The 21,594-nt window shown below is 40.8% G+C and overlaps 1 protein-coding gene across 2 annotated transcripts in view; it reads left to right on the top strand.

The window, feature by feature from the left end:
- Nucleotides 1-21,594, top strand: part of LOC140737800 (interleukin-6 receptor subunit beta-like) — a 92,313-nt gene that overhangs the window by 56,484 nt on the left and 14,235 nt on the right. For both annotated transcript variants that reach the window (XM_073064455.1, XM_073064456.1), the window contains exons 7-12: nucleotides 1,052-1,211; nucleotides 3,024-3,103; nucleotides 6,870-7,083; nucleotides 16,357-16,545; nucleotides 18,444-18,545; nucleotides 19,264-19,410. In XM_073064455.1, coding sequence (XP_072920556.1) covers nucleotides 1,052-1,211; nucleotides 3,024-3,103; nucleotides 6,870-7,083; nucleotides 16,357-16,545; nucleotides 18,444-18,545; nucleotides 19,264-19,410 — 892 coding nt within the window. The remainder of the gene's footprint in view (nucleotides 1-1,051; nucleotides 1,212-3,023; nucleotides 3,104-6,869; nucleotides 7,084-16,356; nucleotides 16,546-18,443; nucleotides 18,546-19,263; nucleotides 19,411-21,594) is intronic.

The following is a 21,594-nucleotide window of genomic DNA, read 5'->3' as shown; positions in this document are numbered from 1 at the left end:
TGCTGATCAGCTTACTGAACCACAAGCTGGCTGTCAGTGCAATCCAACTCATTGGCACTGTGAAATACAGAGAAGGTTCTTTTTCTTTAAAATCTAACTTTTGAGAGAAAGAAATCTCTCATTTCCTTAGAATCTAACTAATCTCAATGGTCTTCACACAACCTTAGATCACTTGGACAATACACCAATGTAAGGATGCTGTTAAGCTCAGCGTTTAACATCATTCCCACAGTCCTGATTGATCATGTGGGCCTCTGTACCTCTCTGTGCAATTGGATCCTCAACTTCCTAACCGGAAGACTACGATCTGTGAGGTTTGGTGATAATATCTCCTTCTCGCTGACAATCAACACTGGTGCACATCAGGAATGTGTGCTTAGCCCACTGCTCCCTTTATACTCATGACTGTGTGGCTAAGTATAGCTCAAATGCCATCTTTAAATTTGCTGATGATACAGCTATTGTTGGTAAAATCTCAGCTGGAGATGAGGGTATACAGAGATGAGATGTACCACATAGTTGAATGCTGACAATGGAACACAAACCAGTCCTCATAGAGGGATCAGAAGTGGAGAGAGATGAGCAACTTCAAGTTCCTGTGTGTCAAGATCTCCCAAGTATCTAACTTGGTCCCACTACATTGATGAAGCTATAAAGAAGGCAAGACAGCAGCTGTATTTCATTAGGAGTTGAAAGAGATTTGGTTTGTCACCTAAAACACTCAATCTTCTATAGATGTACTGTGGAGAACATTCTGACAGGCAGCATCACTGTCTGATATGGGGAGGCTACTGCACAGGACCATAAGAAGCTAGAAAGTTGTAAAATCAGCTTCATCTTGGATGCTAACCTCCATAGTAGCCATTCAGATTTTAATCTATTTAAAGTGTGTGTGTGTGTGTGTATTTTCACCTTTTTCTTTCTGTAATATCATGTATTGCATTGTACTGCTGCTGCTAAGATAACATGCCGGTGATTCTGATTCTTTGGTGTGATATTAGCTTAGGGTCTGTATTGCAGTTTATTAACAAATGTTTTCACTTCTTGATAGGTTCCATCAGAGGATACCAACCTTAAACGAAGTTCGTTCTTAGTTCAAGGTTTGAAACCTTTTACTGCTTATAGCTTCTCAATTCGCTGCAAGAATATTGGTGATTCTGGCTACTGGAGCAGCTGGAGTGCAGAAAAATATAAGAAAACACCTGAAACCTGTAAGTGAATAGGAAAAAAATATTTAGTTTTGTTGCATTTAGCAATGCTGAAATCAAAGTAAATCTTTTCTTTCTCCCAGTGCCTGTACTTTCTTCCCCTCTTCAAATGAATTATGGTAGCATTTGTCACCCAGACCACTAGTGCTCTTTCCATTTCCTTCTGTACAATTCCACCTTCAAGCCTAAAAGAAATGCATGTATTTGCATTTATACAGTGTTGTCTTTTCCATGTGGGTGAAAATGTGCATAGTGGAGAAAATGTGTTTGTGTATATCAATAAAGTGAATCTAAAGATAGACTTAACTAAATGGAGAAAGATTGCAGATGAACAAAATATGAAAGGGTTTGGATGTTCTTGTGCACAAGTTGTAAAAAGTTGGCAGGTGCAACAAGAAGTTAGAAAGGTAACTATACATTGGTTTAATTGTAAGAGTATTAGTTTAGTTTAAAGGTTGGAAAATATTATAATTTTATGAAATACCGATGAGAGTACCTACCATACTGTGCTGTAATGTTTTGCTAATGGGGACTGTCCAGAAGAGATGCACTAGACTAAGTCTTGGAATAAGAGGGTATCTATCACCAGTGGTTAAAAAAAATTGTATTTACTTTTGGGGTTGTGGTAAATAATCATTAAATTGGTGTATTATTGGCACATGTACTGAGGTACAATGGAAAGCTTGCCCACAGTTTATACAGATCAACTCATTACTTCAATGCATTGAGGTAGTGCAATGTAAAAATGCAGAATAAAGTGTAACATTTAGAGAATGTGCAGGTAAACAAGTGCAAGGTCATAACAAAGTAAATTGAGTCCATCTTATCCTACTATATTCAATAGTCTTATAATAGTGGGGTAGGAGCTGTCAGGGTATCTGGTGGTACAAGCTTTTGCGCAACAGGAGGGGAGGGGGAAGAAGGGAGAATGTCCAGAATTGTAGGGTCTTTGATTTTGTTGGCTGCTTTACCAAAGCAGCAAGTAGAGTAGACAGAGCCCATGGAGGGGAGGCTGGTTTCTTTGGTGGAAGAAGTGGTGAGGGTTCAGTAGTGCAACTAATACAACTGCTACCTCACAGCTTCAATGATCCACATTCATACCAAATCCTTAATGCTCTCTGTATGGAGTTTCTGAGCCTAAGAGATGTGATTTCATAGTGTACAATTTTGTATTCTTTCAAGTTTAGAAGAATGATGTTGACCATCATTGAAACATGACTTTCTTACATAGCACGACTAGGTCAAGACAACGTTACTCAAATTCCAGAGAATTACTGGAATTTTCTATCCCAAAGGGTTGTGGAGGCAAGATCTTTAGAGGTATTTAAAGAGGAAGTTATACACTGGCACAAGAGATCAGATAACGTGGAGCAGATTAGCCATGATTCTGTTAAATGAAGGGGGGGTGGCATTCCTTGCATCTATTTTTGACATGGTTTTACAGACAGCAGGTATAGCTGAAAATGTGGTCTATTATGAGTGATATTGAAGGAGAAATGCCAATTCCCTCTCCTCATCATAACTTTCTGCTCAATAGCCCTGTGCTTTGTTTTTCGTCCTCTCAACTCTTGAAAGTCAGAGTTTTTTCTCTTTAGAAAGGAGTAGTGGTGCTTACAAGATGAGGCATAGTCCTGGATTGTTAAGGAGTTGTTAAAGTGTATGGGTATATTTCAGCAAATGCTGACTAGCCACCAGATTAATAATTTCTCTGAAATACTGATGCTTTTGACTTTCATGTAACAGTAATGCAATTATTGGCTCATGCCACTGCAATTTTTAAATAAATACCTTTTGCCTCTTCTGTTTTATTGCTAGATCCATCACGAGGTCCACCCATTTGGAGAACAATTAAAAACCTAACATTTCCAGATCGAGAAATACATATCATGTGGAAGGTAACATTTTTATACCTATGCCACCTCACACACCTACATTTAATCGTTGATGCAAATAATAATTATAACTGATTGTCCTATAGTGTTGCAAAATTAGTCTATTTCTTTTTGAAGAGTAGGTAACTGGTACTGCAATTTAGTGATTCAACTAAGAAGTAAGAATGACAAGGGCCATATACTCTTATTTATAATTGTCAAAGTTGGAAATAATCATCTCCAAATTGTTGCCTTTAACAATCTAAAGAAAGACAAGAATATAATGTAAAATCTGATCCAGAACCTTCCCTTTCGATGCTCTAATTTTAAAAAAAAGACATCTCGGAAACTTGCAAACTCTCATGTAGTTAGAGGGGTGAGTGGAGCCAAGATTGTGATCTGTAAAAGAAGGAAGGGATCAGTCCCACAATGGATGAGCAACATGAATGGATCCCCAAATGTCATTGTCAACCATAATTTGAGAAGGTTACCAAAATGGCAAATCAGAGCGTAAATTACACTCCTGGTTGTCTCTCACACTTTCAGTTTAGAATCTCATAAGATTGTTCAAAAATAGTTGTACACTGCATATTTATGGTAATAGTTATCACAAAATATATAATGTGTTGATTACTGTTGTGACTAGCTGGTTTGTTGGTCATTAATTACTCCTTGAAATAAGTAGCTAGTCAAGACATTTCAAAGGGCAGTTAGTCTTTTATTGCAATAAGCCAAACTTGGTAAATAACCCAAATTTCCTACACAGCAAGGTGTCAGTGAACCAGCTGAATATTATAACACTGGTTTCATGGTCACTGATACAATATAATATTTAATCTGGAACGATTTTTACTCTGAACTAAAAATGTAAATTCAGTTACTGGCAGTGCCCAAGTTACAGAACATTTCCATTCCAGAGAACTGTTCATAATCAAAACTTGAGTTAGAATTAAATGACAATGGTATTTGGATCACAGAAATGACTGCATTAGGAACTCTCATGGGCCTCACTAACCGCGTCAGTGAGTTGAGACTGCTCAATTCTCCCAACTCTGCTGGGCTCAACTCAGTGAGGATCCAGTCCCCAATTGCTGTAGCTCAATTGCAGAGGGCAGACCTTCATTCCTTTCCCATCCAGCAGCTACCCTGCAACTTGCAGCAAGTCCATTCTGCCAATCTCCCAAGTGCTTGTTTGTACGGGGTGTCCATTAGTGAGATGTTCATAACGTGTGAAGGATCTGCAATAGAATTCAAGCTCAGTAGAGCATGTATTTGGGTGCTAATTACAATATTACTGATTTGATTTAAAAAGGGAACAATTGAATAAATTGCAAAATGGGTCTAAGATTAACAAAACTGAGACTGTTCTAGATGTGCTAGATTTGAAACCACAGTTTTAATGTATCATAGAGTGATACCATTATATTCCTGTTTGAGTTTTGTAAAAACCTATAGTTTAATAAATCTAATTTTCCATGCTGTTGAAGTACATGACGTTAAGCATGTGTATAATCTTTGAGCTGTGAAAGTCACAATTACAAACCCCATTTCCAGAAAACTTGGGATATTTTCCAAAATACAATAAAAACAAAACTCTGTGATATGTTAATTCACATGAACCTTTATTTAACTGACAAAAGTACAAAGAAAAGATTTTCAATAGTTTTACTGACCAACTTAATTGTATTTTGTAAATATACACAAATTTAGAATTTGATGGCGGCAACACACTTAACAAAAGTTGGGACAGAGTTAAAATAAGATTGAAAAGTGCACAGAATATTCAAGTAACACCGGTTTGGAAGACTCCACATTAAGCAGGCTAATTGGTAGCAGGTGAGGTATCATGACTGGGTATAAAAGTAGCATCCATCAAAGGCTCAGTCTTTGCAAGCAAGGATGGGTCATGGCTCACCCCTTTGTGCCAAAATGCGTGAGAGAATTGTTAGTCAGTTCAAAAGGAACATTTCCCAATGCAAGATTGCAGAGAATTTAGGTCTTTCAATATCTACAGTACATAATATTGTGAAAAGATTCAGAGAATTCAGAGACATCTCAGTGCGTAAAGTGCAAGGTCGGAAACCACTGTTGAATGCACGTGATCTTTGAGCCCTCAGGTGGCACTTCCTAAGAAACCGTCATGCTGCTGTGACAATTATAGCCACCTGGGATCGGGAGTACTTTGGAAAACCATTGTCACTTAACACAGTCCGTCGCTGCATCCAGAAATGCAACTTAAAACTGTATTACACAAGGAGGAAGCCATACATCAACTCTATGCAGAAACGCCGGCGAGTTCTCTGGGCCCGAGCTCATCTCAGATGGACCGAAAGACTGTGGAACCGTGTGCTGTGGTCATATGAGTCCACATTTCAGCTAGTTTTCAGAAAAAACGGGCGTTGAGTTCTCCGTGCCAAAGATGAAAATGACCATCCTGATTGTTATCAGCGAAAGGTGCAAAAGCCAGCATCTGTGATGGTATGGGGGTGCATCAGTGCCCACGGCATGGGTGAGTTGTATGTTTGTGAAGGTACCATTGACTTTTTTTTTAGAGAGACATATGTTGCCATCAAGGCGACGTCTCTTCCCGGGACGTCCATGCTTATTTCAGCAGGGCAATGCCAGACCACATTCTGCACGGGCTACAACAGCGTGGCTTTGTAAACACAGAGTGCGTGTTCTTGATTGGCCTGTTGCCAGTCCAGATCTATCTCCTATTGAAAATGTATGGCGCATCATGAAGAGGAGAATCAGACAACGGAGACCACGGACTGTTGAGCAGCTGAAGTCTTATATCAAGCAAGAATGGACAAAATTTCCAGTTGCAAATCTACTACAATTAGTATCCTCAGTTCCAAAATGATTAAAAAGTGTTATTGAAAGGAAAGGTGATGTAACACAATGGTAAACATGCCTCTGTCCCAACTTTTGTTGAGTGTGTTGCAGCCATCAAATTCTAAATTTGTGTATATTGACAAAATACAATTAAGTTGGTCAGTAAAACTATTGAAAATATTTTCTTTGTACTTTTGTCGGTTAAATAAAGGTTCACGTGAATTAACATATTACAGATTTTTGTTTTTATTGCATTTTGGAAAATATCCCAACTTTTCTGGAAATGGGGTTTGTATTTTGTATTTCAGTTCACTGTCTTGGGGGTGCAGCTTTTTGATGCTAGTGTTCCCTAATTTATTCCAAAGTATCAAATAATGTAAACCTCCCCTTCATAATAATACATCATTTTTTGTTTTGAGATATATTCATACAAATAATAGAAGGAATAGCATAGACGTGAACATGAGTAACATTGTGCCAAAACCAGTGTCCAGTATTGGGAAGGATTCTTTTCAATTTAAGCGGGCTGGAGGACTGCTTGAAACATATGAATAGATAGCGTAAATATTTGACCTTTATAATTGAACATCTCTTGATTATGATCTTAAAATATTATGTTGCAGTAATGTTCGGGGTGAGGGAGGGGGATTCAAAGGTATCCTTCCTCATAAGCTAATTTTATAATTAGACTTTTAACATGAGCCCAGTATAGCTGCAATCAACAAAATTTAATTCTATCTTAAAAAAAATTCATTTTATCTTCAGAAAAGGCCATGGATTTAAATATTTATGGAAGAAAATGCAAAGAATAACTGCATAATTTGCTGTTGGCTATCACAGCCAAATATTGCTAAGGATACTATTTATATTTTCATCTACCCTTTGTGCAAATCTGCTGACACTGTTCCTGCATCATATTTTAAATCCTATCTCATTAATTTTTTTTACTTTATAGGAACTTGATAAGTCAGATGCTAATGGAGTTATTTTGGGATACCAATTGAAAATTATGCAAAAGGATTCTTCGAAAGTCCATATTGTTAACACTAAAGATCTTGAGTACAAAACTATCCTTTCACAAAGTGGATATGAAATTTCGTTAATTGCAAACAATTCAGCTGGTTCCTCTCCAATGTCAGTTTTAATAGTGCCAGACACACGGGAGTCAGGTAAGATGTTTTGTGACGATGCTGTTATGAGAACAAGGTTCATTTATTAGGTAGGACCTGTTTCTCCTACAGTGATCGACCTTTTTTCCTAAGATATATCATGAAAGAAGGGGGTTTAAGTACAATGTGGGATACTTCCAGGGCGCCTAGGCGTGACTTGAGTAGCAGTAGTCTCAATGGATACGATTAAATATTCCCATTTCAGCCTGTTACAGCTAAAAAGCACAACAAAGTACAGTCAACAAAGATGTCTTAATGCATTTAAACGAACTATTGCTGCTTAAGACCAACAGAAACAACACCAGTTGTGGTTGGAAGTGTCCACGGAGGACACCTCAGAGGAAGCGCAGACGTAGATCAGGATTACAAGTGCGTTTAAGAAAACGAGGTTTTAAACGCCCAATACCAACTATCTTGCTGGCGAACATGCAGTCTCTGGTGAATAAAGTCGATTATCTCAGAGCCATGGTGCTGAATCAGGGGGATATTAGGACCTCGTGTCCTTTGTTTTATAGAGTCCTGGTTATCCCCTTATGTACCAGATGCAGCGATCCAGATCAACGAGTTTACTATACACCATCAGAATAGATCTTTAGAGTCTCTCAAAAGCAGAGGTGGAGGAGTATGCCTCATGATCAACTCTTCTTGGTGCACAAATATATCAGTGCTGTCCCAATTCTGCTCACCAGACCTGGAATATCTAGCAGTAAAGTGTCGTCCTTTTTACCTACCACAAGAATACTCTGTGGTCATTCTGGTAGCAGTTTACATTCCACCTCAGGCCAATGTCAAGCAGGCTTTAGATGATCTGTGTAATGGAATCAACATGCACAAAACAGCGCACCCTAACCCCTTCACTATGGTTTTGGGAGATTTTAACAAGGCCAGTCTGGAAAAAGAATCACTAAGCAAATACCATCAACAGGTCACTCACAATACCAGAGGAAACAACGCACTAGACCATTGCTACACCACCATCGAGTATGCCTACCGTGCTATTCCACTCTCTCACTTTGGGAAGTCTGATCACCTAGCTGTAGTTTACTCCTGAGTATAGGCAGAGTTTGAAGACTGCAGCACCAGTAGTGAGGACCAAGAAGGTTTGGACAAGGGTAGCACAGGAGCGCCTACAGGACTGCTTTGAATCGGTGGACTGGACTGTATTCAGGGATTCACCTTTGAATCTGGATGAGTATACTGCAGTTGTTACCGACTTCATTAAAACCCGTGTGGATGATTGTGGGTCTGCAAAGACTTGCTGTACATTCTCAAACCAAAAGCTGTGGATGACCCAGGAGGTAAGTCATCTGCTGAAGGCTGGATCTGTGGCATTCACATCTGGCAACCCAGGCCTATACCAGAAAACCAGGTATGATTTGCGGAGGGCTATTTCAAGGGCAAAGAGATAACTTTGAACAAGGTTGGAGGCAATATCAGATGCACTGCAACTCTGGCAGGGTCTGCAAGATATTGCTTCCTACAAAGCGAAGCCCAATAGTATGAATGGCTGCGATGCTTCACTACCAGATGAACTCACCGCCTTCTATGCACACTTTGAAAGGGAGAACACAACTACAGCTGTGGAGATCCCTGCTGCACCTGATGATCCTGTGATCTCTGTCTCAGAGGCCGATGTTAGACTGTCTTTAAAGACGGTGAATCCTCACAAGACAGAAGGTCCCAGTGGAGTACCTGCCTTGGCTCTGAAAACCTGCGACAACCAACTAGCCCGGGTATTCAAGGACATTTTAAAACTCAGTACTACTGGCAGAAGCTCCCACTTGCTTCAAAAAGACAACAATTATACCAGTGCCAAAGAAGAATAATGTGGGCTGCCTTAATGACTATTGCCTGGTAGCACTCACATCAACAGTGATGAAATGCTTTGAGAGGTTGGTAGGTTGGTTATGACTAGACTGAACTCCTGCCTCAGCAAGGACCTGGACCCATTGCAATTTGCCTATTACCACAATAGGTCAACGGCAAATTCAATCTCAGTGGCTCTCCACATGGCTTTAGACCACCTAGACAACACAAACACGTACATCAGGATGCTGTTTATTGATTATAGCTCAGTATTTAATAGCATCATTCCCACAATCCTGATTAAGAAGTTGCAGAACCTGGGCCTCTGTACCTCCCTCTGCAATTGGATCCTCTGCTTCCTAACTGGAAAACCACAGTCTGTGCGGGTTGGTGATAACATATTCTCCTCGCTGATGATCAACACTGACGCACCTCGGGTGTGTGCTTAGCCCACTGCTCTACTCTCTGTATACACATGACTGTGTGGCTAGGTATAGCTCAAATACCATCTATAAATTTGCTGATGATACAACCATTGTTGGTAGAATCTCAGGTGGTGACGAGAGGGCGTACAGGAGTGAGATATGCCAACTAGTGGAGTGGTGCCGCAGCAACAACCTGGAACTCAACATCAGTAAGACGAAAGAGCTGATTGTGGACTTCAGGAAGGGTAAGACGAAGGAACACTTATCAATCCTCCATAGAGCGATCAGAAGTGGAGAGAGTGAGCAGCTTCAAGTTCCTGGGTGTCAAGATCTCTGAGGATCTAACCTGATCCCAACATATCGATATAGTCATAAAGAAGGCAAGGCAGCGGCTATACTTTATTAGGAGTTTGAAGAGATTTGCTGTGTCAACAAATACACTCAAAAACTTCTATAGTTGTACTGTGGAGAGCATCCTGACAGGCTGCATCACTGTCTGGTAAGGGGGTGGGGGGTGGTTGTAAATCTAGTCAGCTCCAGTACCAGCCTCAGCCTACAAAGTACCCAGGACATCTTCAGGGAGCGGTGTCTCAAAAAGGCAGCATCCATTATTAAAGACCTCCAGCACCCAGGGCATGCCCTTTTCTCACTGTTACCATCAGGTAGGAGGTACAGAAACCTGAAGGGACACGCTCGGCGATACAGGAACAGCTTCTTCCCCATTCAGCTTCTGCCATTCGATGCCTAAATGGACATTGAAGTGTGGACACTACCTCACCTTTTTTTTAAATATACAGTATTTCTGTTTTTGCACATTCTTTAAGTCTATTCAATATACATAATTGATTTACTTATTTATTATTATGTTTTTTTTTTGCTGTCTGCTAGATTATGTATTGCATTGAACTGCTGCTAAGTGACCAAATTTCACGCTACATGCCAGTGATAATAAACCTGATTCTGATTCTGAAAATTGCAGGATATAATTGGGATCTCTCAAGAATTGTGCTGAGCCATTAACTATTCACCATATTTATTAATGGAATAGAAAGTCACATGCCCATATTTGATATTGATGCACAGATGATGGGATTGTAACCATGACAAATTTGGGAACTTTAGAGTTGTAAGCCTAACACCTGTGGTAGGTAAAGTACCAGAAGGGATTCTGAGGAATAAGATGTACATGCAGTTTGAAAAATGGGTTGATTTAGGGATATTCAGCATGGCTTTCTATGTGAGAGATCATGCCTCATGAATTTGATGGAGCATTTTGAAGAAGTAACCAAGAAAGCTGATGAGGGCAGTGTGGTGGGCATAATTTAAATGGACTTCAATAAGGCCTTTAAGTTTCTGGCATCATAGGCTGCTATGAAAAGTTGGATTGTTTGGGATCCAGGGAAAGCTACCTAATTGGATACACAGTTGGTTTGATGTTAAGAAGCAAAGGGTGATGGTGGAAGGTAATTTTTCAGGCAGGAGTCCCATGACTAGTGGTATTCCCCAGGGTTTGGTGCCAGGCATTGAGTATAGAAATGTTGCAATTGTTCAAGATGATGAGTCGCATTTGGAATATTGTGTTCAGTTTTGGTCATCCTGTTCTAGGAAAGATGGCATTAAGCTTAAAATAGTGCAGAGGAGAGTTACAAGAATGATAAACGTGAGAAAATGTACAGATGCTGGAAATCTGAAGCAACACAAAATGCTGGAGGAATCAACAGGTCAGGCAGCATCAATGGAAAAGAGTAACCAGTCAATGTTTCGGGCTAAAACCCTTCTTCAGGACTCCTACAAGAATAATAGTCAGACTCTAGGGACTGTGTTATGAAGAGTGGTTGTGCAGGTTTAGACTCTATTCATGGTGTGTATTTAAATAAGGGGTGTTGCGAACCCCGTAACTGGGTCACTTTCAACTTCTTCAAACCAGACAGATCATCCATGTCCAACCGTGGACCTTCTAACAGCCTTATCTGTTTCTCATTTTTACTCCGTGCCTCTATAAATTTCCTCCTGGCTAAGGGCAGGTCTACCTCCTTTCCCTTACTCTCTTTCACCTCCCTATTCTCCGTTTTGCCACCCTCTAACCTCTCTTGGTACAGGGTCGGTAAAAACGTCTCAGCCAAATTGATACTGGCCTCTTTCTCAGCTGCCTTTCTCGACATGCTGCGAGTGGTCGCGCATGCGGGATAGATCTTGGAATCTAGGGGCGGGTCCTCAACACTTACAGGCTGGCTCGGCAACTCCATGGCCAACCAAACGTCACCACCAGCTAAATCGTTACCCAGAAGGAGGTCTATGTCAGTTCTCAGAAATTCTGATCGCACCCCTATTTCAACTGGTCCAGATACCAGCTCACAATTTATAATGATCCTATGCAAAGGCACAGCTTCTGTCCCTTTTCCTATGCCTCTCAAAGCTACCTCTCCAGTCTCGGGACCAAAATCTAGTACCGTACTGCGAATCAATGACAGCTCAACTCCAGTGTCTCTCCAGATCCGCACTGGAACTGGTGTTTCTCCCTCTTTCACAGACATGGTCCCTTCTGAAATAGATTTCTCACGCCCCTCTCGTATTCTATCTACCTGGGGCTTTCTCATCGATTTACTGATCACCACAATACATCCTGTAGGGACTGCTGCTCTCCCTTTTCCTACCTCCTTCCTCGGAGCAAGGCACTTAGATGCAATATGACCCACCTTTCCACAATTAAAACAGGTCAAGCCAGGACCCCTCCTGCCGTCTTGCCTTTCCTCCTCCTTAGTTTTACCACTAGCTCCCAGCTGGATCTCTGCCTCAGCCGGCGGGCTTTCTCTACCGTTCCCACGGTCTTTCTGGTAACTTTTATTCGAGGAAAACTTTGTCTTGTGGGTTAGGGCATATTCATCTGCAAACCTAGCAAATTCGGATATGGACTTATTCGACTCCTCGTTCAAATACATCTGGATATCATCCGAAACACAACCTTTAAATTCCTCAATCAGAATTAACTCCCTGAGATGCCAAAAATCCTCTTCCACCATTTCTGCTGCACACCAGCAATCCAAGAGCACACCCTTCTCATAGGCAAACTCTGCATACGTCTGATTCCACCCTTTCTTTAAATTTCTGAACTTTTGTCTATAGGCCTCAGGTACCAATTCGTAGGTCTGAAGAATAGCCTCCTTTACTTTCTCATAATTCTCAGACTCCTCCTCCTCCATGGACAACGCCGCATATGCCCGTTGTGCCTTCCCTTTTAACACACTTTGTAACAATGACACCCACTGATCTCTGGGCCACCCCTGACTAACTGCCAGCTTTTCAAAATGCAAGAAATAACTATCAACATCCGTCTCCTCAAATGGAGGTACTAACCTAAACTCCCTACTAACATTAAATCTCTCCTCTCAGTCTGACCCTTGAGCTCTTCGCTCTTGCCTTAACTTCTCCAGGTCCATCTCATGTTGCCTCTGTTTCTCCTTTTCAGCTCTTTCCCTCTCCTTTTCAGCTGCTTCCAGCTGTTTTAACTTAATTTCATGCTCCCTCTGCTTCTCAGCTCTTTCCTGCTCCTTTTTCACCTCTAACTCCTTTAGCTGGAGCTCATGCTCCCTTTGCTTTTCGGCTCTTTCCTTCTCCTTTTCAGCTGCTTCCAGCTGTTTTAACTTAATTTCATGTTCCAACCTTAATTTCTCCAACTCTAACTGAGCCGTCCCACTAGCTGGTACCTTTTCAGGGATATTTTCCAATACCTCAGTCGAAAACACATTCTTCACAATATAATACTGAGTTATGGCCCTCCGCACCTCCCGCTTTTTCATCAACAACCTCACCTCTGCGAGATTTAGTCCTTTCGCAACATTTATCAAGTCCGACTTTGTGGCAGCCTCTAGCGCCTCCAGAGTCAGGTTTTATATGAATTCGTCTACGTCCATCTTTGCTGGTTTCCCGTCTGGTTACCTGCGCAACCAGATCCAAGTTTGGACTTAAAAGCCCGATTTACTGGCCCTCCAATTTGGTATCAAATCTCGAGACGAGGCCCCACGTTGTTACGAACCCCGTAACTGGGTCACTTACCAGCAAAGATAGAGAGGTCCGTTGAAGTCTGATGATACTATTTTTAACAGTATTTATTAGTAAAAATACACAAAAATAATATCAATGCAAATATACAGATAATATACGTCGTCAATACTAAATCTAAAAGTGCGGGTATCATAATAATCAATAAGAAATAAGCTCTATCGTTGTCTAGGGGATAATGAATTGTCCGATGGAAATATACAGTTCACTGCAGTTCCACAAGCTGCAGTCTTTTGGTTGTCGCTGTGTTGCACTTTGTTGGAGAGAGAGAGAAATAGGAATAGAATGGGAACAGATACCGCTACGGGTTTTTCCAACCTTTATGATTTCGATCCGTCAGGTGTCTCTTTGTCGTGGCCGTTCAATTGTGGCCTCTCCTTTAGCTAAACCGTTCTTCCGTGTTGAGCCCGCCACTCTGGCAAGAGAGGACACACACGAGCCCCCACCGGCTGTCGCTATTAAATGCTGTCACGGGATCTCTAGCGTTTCTCCTGGTGCGTCTAAAGGGGTTGTTCCCCAGACCCCTCTTTTATCCTTACTCACGGGGTCTCAGATGTCAATCACCACTCTGGTTGTCCCCTGAGGGGTTTCAATGAATAGTACGGTACTCAATACACAATTCCGTCTCCAAGAGACAATAGCCATTATCAGTGGTTCCGTTTCGCTGAGGTCAGGATACATTCAAAACCTTGTGTATTCTGGACGTCTCTCTCTCATTTCCTGGGTCCCAGACCCGAATTAATAGCGATCTTGCGATTCTCAAAAAGGAGGGGGCGACTTTGTACCCTTCGGCCCCTCAGAGTTGCTTCACATTCATAACGGGTGATATTGCGGTGTATAACACCATGAAGGGCACAGATGAGGTGAATGTGCTGTCTTTTTCCTGGGGTTGAGGAATCACAAGGACATGGGTTTAGGGTGATGGGATAAATTTAGGAAGAACCTAAAGGACAGCTTTTTCACAGAGCGTGTTCCAGATCTGGAATGAGCTGTAAGTGGAACTGGTTGAGGCAGGTACTTTTAACAACATTTAAAAGGCACTTTGACAGGTACGTAGATAGAAAACGTTTGGAGAGATGTGGTCAAATGTGGACGAATGGGCTAACTCAGCATGGACCAATTCGGCTGTAGGTCCTGTTTCTGTGCTGAATGACTCTCTTGACTGTAAGCATAGGTGGAAGCATTAAGTTACATAGGTATATTCAGAAATGAAGAAAAATTGCAACAATACTACGCTGTAAAGCAAATATTGAGTGAACAGGATTGAACAAAGTACACCATAAATGTTTTTTAAAAAATCATGAATGATCTACATTATTAAGAATTCATTGGCAGTCAAACTATTCAAAAAGACCGTTAGAATTCAGGGTTTTTTTTATCTTGGAGCACTAAAATCCATGGACTAGAATATTTGTTGGCTGTTGTTCCAGATGAAGTACACCCAGTTATGTGGAGTTGATGAGAATTGGTCTTGTCGCCTTTGATACTGGACTCTGAGCGGGTCAATGGCAGATCCCAGAGTAAATCCACCATTAATTCTATATCAGTCATTGTGCTTTCAATTAACTTTGTTTTGATTTTAGTAATTTTAAATGCCCCTGATCATTAGTGATTATTTAAATATTATAAAAGTAAACTCTCAAATTTTGACAAAAGGTTAAGTTTTACCCCGCTTGGCTTCTTGACAAAGGCTGTCAAGGCATTCCCTGCAACAGTTTGCTTAAGGCCTAATTGCTGCTGTGATATCCCCACGTGACTTCCAAGTGCAGAGGACTAAGTACAGAAACATCTACCTTTCTGCAATACAGTAGAGTGGAACCACAGGCAGCAGGTGTCAGACATATACAGTCGGCCCTCCTTATGCGCGAATTCAACCAACCGCGAATCACGAAAACCCGGAAGTGCTCTTCCAGCACTTATTTTTCAAGCATGTACAGACTTTTTTTCTTGTCATTATTCCCTAAACAATGCAATATAACAACTATCTTACATAGCATTTACATTGTATTAGGTATTATAAGTAATCTAGAGATGATTTAAAATATACAGGAGGATGTGCGTGGGTTATCGTGGATCAGGATAGAAAAAAATCGAAGTCTCTTATTAAGTCAGAACAGGTACATCCGGTATTATTTAGCGTCAGTTAGTCAAACGTTTGTCTTAGTATATAGTATATATTTTACCTTTCTATGCATATAAAACACCTAAGAACGTATGTTTTAGCGCTGGGCTCGGGAACGGAAGTTTCCGGAGTTCGATCCAGTGACAGATCGCTCCCGAGTGCGCTCTCCACCGTGCCAGGTAGATGTGGAGGATCAAAAATCCAAAACCCAATAATTAAACCACTGCGTTGCTTAGTAATAATTGTAGCTTTCATCGGGGCAGAGCCTTTCTCACTTTATCCTTTAAAATTGTTCCAATCGTTGACCGACGTAGCCTAATGCTTTTCCAATGACCGATGGCATTTCACCTCTTTCCGATCGCTTTATTATTTCCATTTTATTTTCAATCGTGATTGTAATTATTTTCGTGAACAGAAACACTGCGGATTCAGATCTCTGCCACCGGGTCCTAATGTCCACAGCACTGAGACAGATTAAATAAGGTCTGGGGTTCCGCTGGGTCTAAGGTCCACCGGATTGAGACAGGTTGAATAAGGGACTTGACCATCCGCGAATTTTGGTATCTGCAAGGGGTCCTGGAACCAATCCCTCGCGGATAAGGAGGGCCGACTGTAGTCCAAATCCAATGCACTTCCCTCCTAGCTATAAGGTACTAATGTATGAAGTTGGAGGTTGTCATGTTCTGATATCTGAATGCAAAATAATCTCAAGGGGCTAAATAACCTGTGTTCCCATCTGATAATCAAAGGATAACAGAATATGAGGTGCATCAACAGATGTTGCAAGGGGATTATTAAAATATTTTAGAATAAACTTACAACTAAAAGAAACTCATCAGAAATTATTTCATTCTCTTTCAGTACGCACACCTGTACGTAAATTCAGTGCTTATAGTCAAGATGACCATTTAATGGTGGAATGGGATGCACCCGTATATCCAGTTAGCGGCTACGTAATAGAATGGTGTGAAGAGTTTGGCAAAGGTTTGTGTCATAAGTCCACATACTGGCAGTATGAGAAGAAAACTGTGAACAAAGCTTTCTTAAAAGGTATGCATTTCCTGTAATTTTTTCTTTTACTGTATTAAGAATTTAGTGAATGTGTGAAAAATGGTTACTTAGTTCTGTGGTTTTTATTTTGAATTGGAGTGGTTTTTGTATACATGTACTCTTGTCGTTGCATGAACTTGCCAGTTGAGTGTTATGGAAATTTAACCACAAGTGTTTGTTCTCAGTATTTTCAACCAATTAGTCTATTTTGCATACTCAACAAAAGTAACATTACAAGATCCCTGTTAGAGGATCCTTATTCATGACTAGATCTTCTATCCTTTCTAATCAACTCAATTTCACACATGATATAGTCTGCATTAAAGTATTAAATTAGTGAGACTAATTTGGTATAGGTATTTAGTGAAACGATAGTTTAGCAATTAAAATAACATGCATTGTTATTTAAAAACACAAAATGCTGGCAGAACTCAGCAGGCCAGACAGCATCTATGGGAGGAGGTAGTGACGACGTTTCGGGCCGAAACCCTTCATCAGGAGTAACATGGGATGGTCAAGGGGGGATAAGAAGTGGGGGGAGGGATGAAGTAGAGAGCTGGGAAGTGATAGGCTGGAGGGAAATGGGCTAGGGGGAAGGTGGAGAATTATGGGAAATAAAAGAGAAAGAAAGGTAGGGCTGGGGGGGGGGGGGGAGATTATAGTGAGGGGGGAAAAGAGAGAAAGAGAACCAGACTAAAATTATAGACAGGGATGGGGTAAGGGGGAGGCAGGGGTATCAACGGAGGTCTGTGAGTTGAATGTTCATGCCGGCAGGTAGGAGGCTACCTAGGCGGGAGATAAGGTATTGCTCCATCGACCTGCGTGTGGCCTCATCTTGATGGTAGAGGAGGCCATGGACAGACATGTCGGAGTGGGAGTGGTCTGTGGAATTGAAGTGTGTGGCCACAGGGAGATCCCGCCACTGCTGGAGGACTGAGCACCGGTGTTCGGCGAAACGGTCTCCCAGTCTGCGGCGGGTCTCCCCAATGTATAAATGGTCACATCGGGAGCACCGGATACAGTATATCACCCCAGTTGACTTGCAGGTGAAGTGGTGCCTCACCTGAAAGGACTGTCTGGGCCTAGGATAGTGGTGAGCGAAGAAGTGTGGGGGCAGGTGTAGCACTTCTTCCGTTTGCGGGGATAAGTGCCTGGAGGGAGGTCGGTGGGGAGGGATGGGGGGGATGAGTGTACAAGGGAGTCGCGTAGGGAGCGATCCCTGCGGAAGGCCAAGAATGGGGGGGGGGGGTAGGGGAAGATGTGGCCGGTGATGGGACCCCGTAGGAGGTGCTCAGTCCTCCAGCAGTGGCGGGATCTCCCTGTGGCCACACACTTCCATTCCACAGACCACTCCCACTCCGATATGTCTGTCCATGGCCTCCTGTACCGAAGATGAGGCCACAGGCAGGTCGATGCAGCAATACCTTATCTTCCGCCTAAGGTAGCCTCCTACTTGCCGGCATGAACATTCAACTCACAGACCTCCGTTGATATCCCTGCCCCCCCCCCCCCCCCCCCACCCCATCCCTGTCTATAATTTTAGTCTGGTTCTCTTTCTCTCTCTCTCTCTTTCCCCCCTCACTATAATCTCTCCCCCCAGCACTACCTTTCTTTCTCTTTTATTTCCCATAATTCTCCACCTTCCCAAAGCCCATTTCCCTCCAGCCTATCACTTCCCAGTTCTCTACTTCATCCCTCCCCCTACTTCTTATCCCCCCTCGACCATCCCATGTTACTTCACTCCGGATGAAGGGTTTCAGCCCGAAACATCATCACTACCTCCTCCCATAGATGCTGTCTGGCCTGCTGAGTTCTGCCAGCATTTTGTGTTTTTATTTATTTCCAGCATCTGCAGATTCACTCGTGATGCATTGTTATTTTACTTTTTACTTCTGCAGACCAAATTTCATCATACAAGCGTTATCGAATAACCATTTACCCTCTGTATGGTGGTCGTCCTGGAGCTCCGCTTTCAACATTGGCATACTTGCATCAGGATCGTATGTATACATCAATGCCAAATGACTAAGAAGCTATTTATTTTTAAGGATGAAGTATTAGGAGTATTTTGAATATTTTCTATCATTTCTTTATTTTCTATTATGTCCATGGTAATTCTGCTCCTACGTCTTGTGTTCTTATTGAGAAGACAAGTATATGGAATTGAGTGGGATCTGGGATCAGCCATGATGGAATGGCAGAGCAGACTCAATGGGCTGAATGGCCCAATTCTGCTCCTATGTATATGGTCTTCTGGTAATAATTTGTTTTAATAATATGTTGATATGTTTCAAAAAAATCTATTAGACTGATAAGTTTATTTTTTAATGAATACTGTTTGCAATGAGTTTGTGTACTGTTTCTAGTGTACGTTAGCTGGTTGGCAATAAGCTCATAATTTGCATTCGCATTAAATTTATATAAAAATGAAATATTCAATATGAATTAAATGTACTGGGAATGTGCTGGTATAGTTTTAAAATGTTGACTTTTTTATGCTTTGTGTGTCCTGGAAGCCTAATGTCAAAAATATGCTTATCGTTGAAACTGGTGTCCACATGATATATATAATATTAACTGAAATACATCTTTTGGAAAAAAGTTAGTTATGAGCAATGAAAGTTAAATTGAAGAATCTGGAAATATTATTACTTTTATGCCAAAATGTGTTTTGCAATGAGCAAGCTGTAATGAAAGATCAATTGTTCTGGTTTGTAGGTCCAATAAATGGTCCTTCCGTTCATCTGAAACATGTGGGAAAACATGAAGTTGAATTAGTGTGGAGTGAAATACCTGTTAATGAACGGTGTGGCTTCATCACAAATTACACCATATTTTACAAGAGTGTCAATTCGAATGAATCAAGTAAGCAGAAGGAATCCTTAATAAATTTATTTCAGACTTTGCTGTATTTTATCCACACCTTGCCCTTTCCTGCAACAAAAAAACTTCTTAACTTTCTATTTGTTCTGATGCAAGGTCTTCAATCTGAAACAATAACTCTTTTGCTGCATACCAGTGCTGGCTGACCTGCTGAGTGTTTCTGATTTATACTGTGCTTATTCCTTTAAATAAAATTACCACAATGGCATGATTTTACACAATTCTTCAAAATAATAGATTTGTTTCAGAAATATTGGAATTGCAGTGTTATTGTAAGAAGCAGGCTAGCCAAAGTTCATGTTACATAATTTCACCTATCTCGGTGTATAATGGGTAGAGAAATGAGAAATTAAACAAATTTTGTTATGGATCGTTATGACAAAAATAAAGCTTCAGGAAATGATGGATAGCAAAAGATCCAGAAAAAAATTGAGGAACTGAAAGAAATTAGCTTTTAAAAAGAAAGTAGCCTTAGAACTGAAAGTTGATCATTTCTAGAACTTGATGACTTTCTTCTCAAGGATGTGAACGAGGGAGGACGTCACGTGATGACGTAGGATCGAGACGTTGGGAATCCAGCTCCCTCGTAAAAAGTAATGAAATAGGGTTTAAATGAAGAAGAGTTAACAAATACCTACTAGAAACTATTTATAAGCAACTCAGGATTATCTTTTGATATGGCTCCTAAACTGAGACAGAAGAAAGCTACTACTTTGAAGACTGCGCAAATCGGCGGAGAAAAAGGCCTAACCGTCTCGGCGAAGCCTCGGACTCAAGTTGGATCTCCTCCCGGCGAAGTGCATGGCACTTCTGATGATGCGGGACAGGAAGTTGCAGTAATGTCGGCGGTCTCTAAGGAGAAATGGCAAGAACAACGCATGCGCGAAGGTATGCATGAACAGATATTAACAAATCTACAAATCCCATCTACGGCTGGAAGTGAAATTGGAAGTGAATCGGAAGTAGAACCAGACTCTTTGGGAAGTTCAGAGGAAGAAGAAAAAGAAAAGAAGGAAGAGATTAAAGGAGACATAAAAGATATCCTGACATATATATGATGAATGAATTAAAAGCTATAAGAACAGATATAAGAAGGATGCAGAATACACTCGATAATGTGGTGGAAAAACAAAAGAAGATGGATAATAAAGTTAAAGAGATGGAAGTAAAAGTGGAAGAAAACACTGAAAGAATAGATAAGATAGAAAACAATAATCTTGCCTGGACAATAGAAAGAAAACGGATGTTGGAAAAAATGGATGTGCTTGAGAACTCTAGTAGACGAAATAATATTAAAATTGTTGGTCTTATGGAAGGTACAGAGGGAGAAAATCCAATAAAATTCTTTCAAGAATGGATTCCGAAAATTTTGGAAATGAAAGAAGGAAGTCAAGTAATTGAAATTGAAAGAGCACACAGAGCTTTAAGACCAAGACCTCAACAAGATCAAAATCCAAGATCAATTTTGATAAAATGCTTAAGGTACCAAGATAAAGAAATGATCTTGAAGGCGGCTACTCAAGGTGCTAAAAAGAGAAATGGGCCATTGATAATAGAAGGGAAAAGAGTTTTTTTTTATCCAGACATAAGTTATGATCTTCTGAAGAGGCGGAAGGAATTTAATCCAGTGAAAAAATCTTTATGGGAAAAGGGCTATAAATTTTTATTGAGCTACCCAGCAAAATTGATAATTTTCCTGGATAACGAAGAAAGAAGTTTTTTCGTTGACTATCGGAAAGCGGAGAAATTTGTACAAGAATTACCTGATGTGCATGAAGAGGAGTAAAGAATTATAGAATTGAAATGGACTAATGATGAAGATTGAAACAAGGTTGGACTTGATGGACATTTATAAGGGAAAAAAATAGTCGAGGAGTATTAATTGGGAGTAGAGATATTAATTATTTTTTCTTCATTAATATATTTTTTTGTGGGGGAGCTGGAGGAGCTACTGATCGATGGCTGCGGTTTTCACGTGTACAATCATGGCGATTGCCCTGACCCATAAAATGGGGGGGGGGGGTAATGTTGTGTTCTTTTTAATCGCAACATTAGTGGGGGGGTATTTTGTTTTTTTTATTTATATATATAAGCTATCTTTCTTCTATTTTTCTTCTTTTTTGCCTGGATGGTTGGGGAGAGACTCATAGCAACATAGAGAATTTT

This window comes from Hemitrygon akajei, chromosome 13, assembly GCF_048418815.1.
Source record: "Hemitrygon akajei chromosome 13, sHemAka1.3, whole genome shotgun sequence".
Classification (NCBI taxonomy): domain Eukaryota; kingdom Metazoa; phylum Chordata; class Chondrichthyes; order Myliobatiformes; family Dasyatidae; genus Hemitrygon; species Hemitrygon akajei.
Note: the sequence above shows the minus strand (reverse complement) of the source record. Positions and strands in the feature narration are given on the sequence as shown.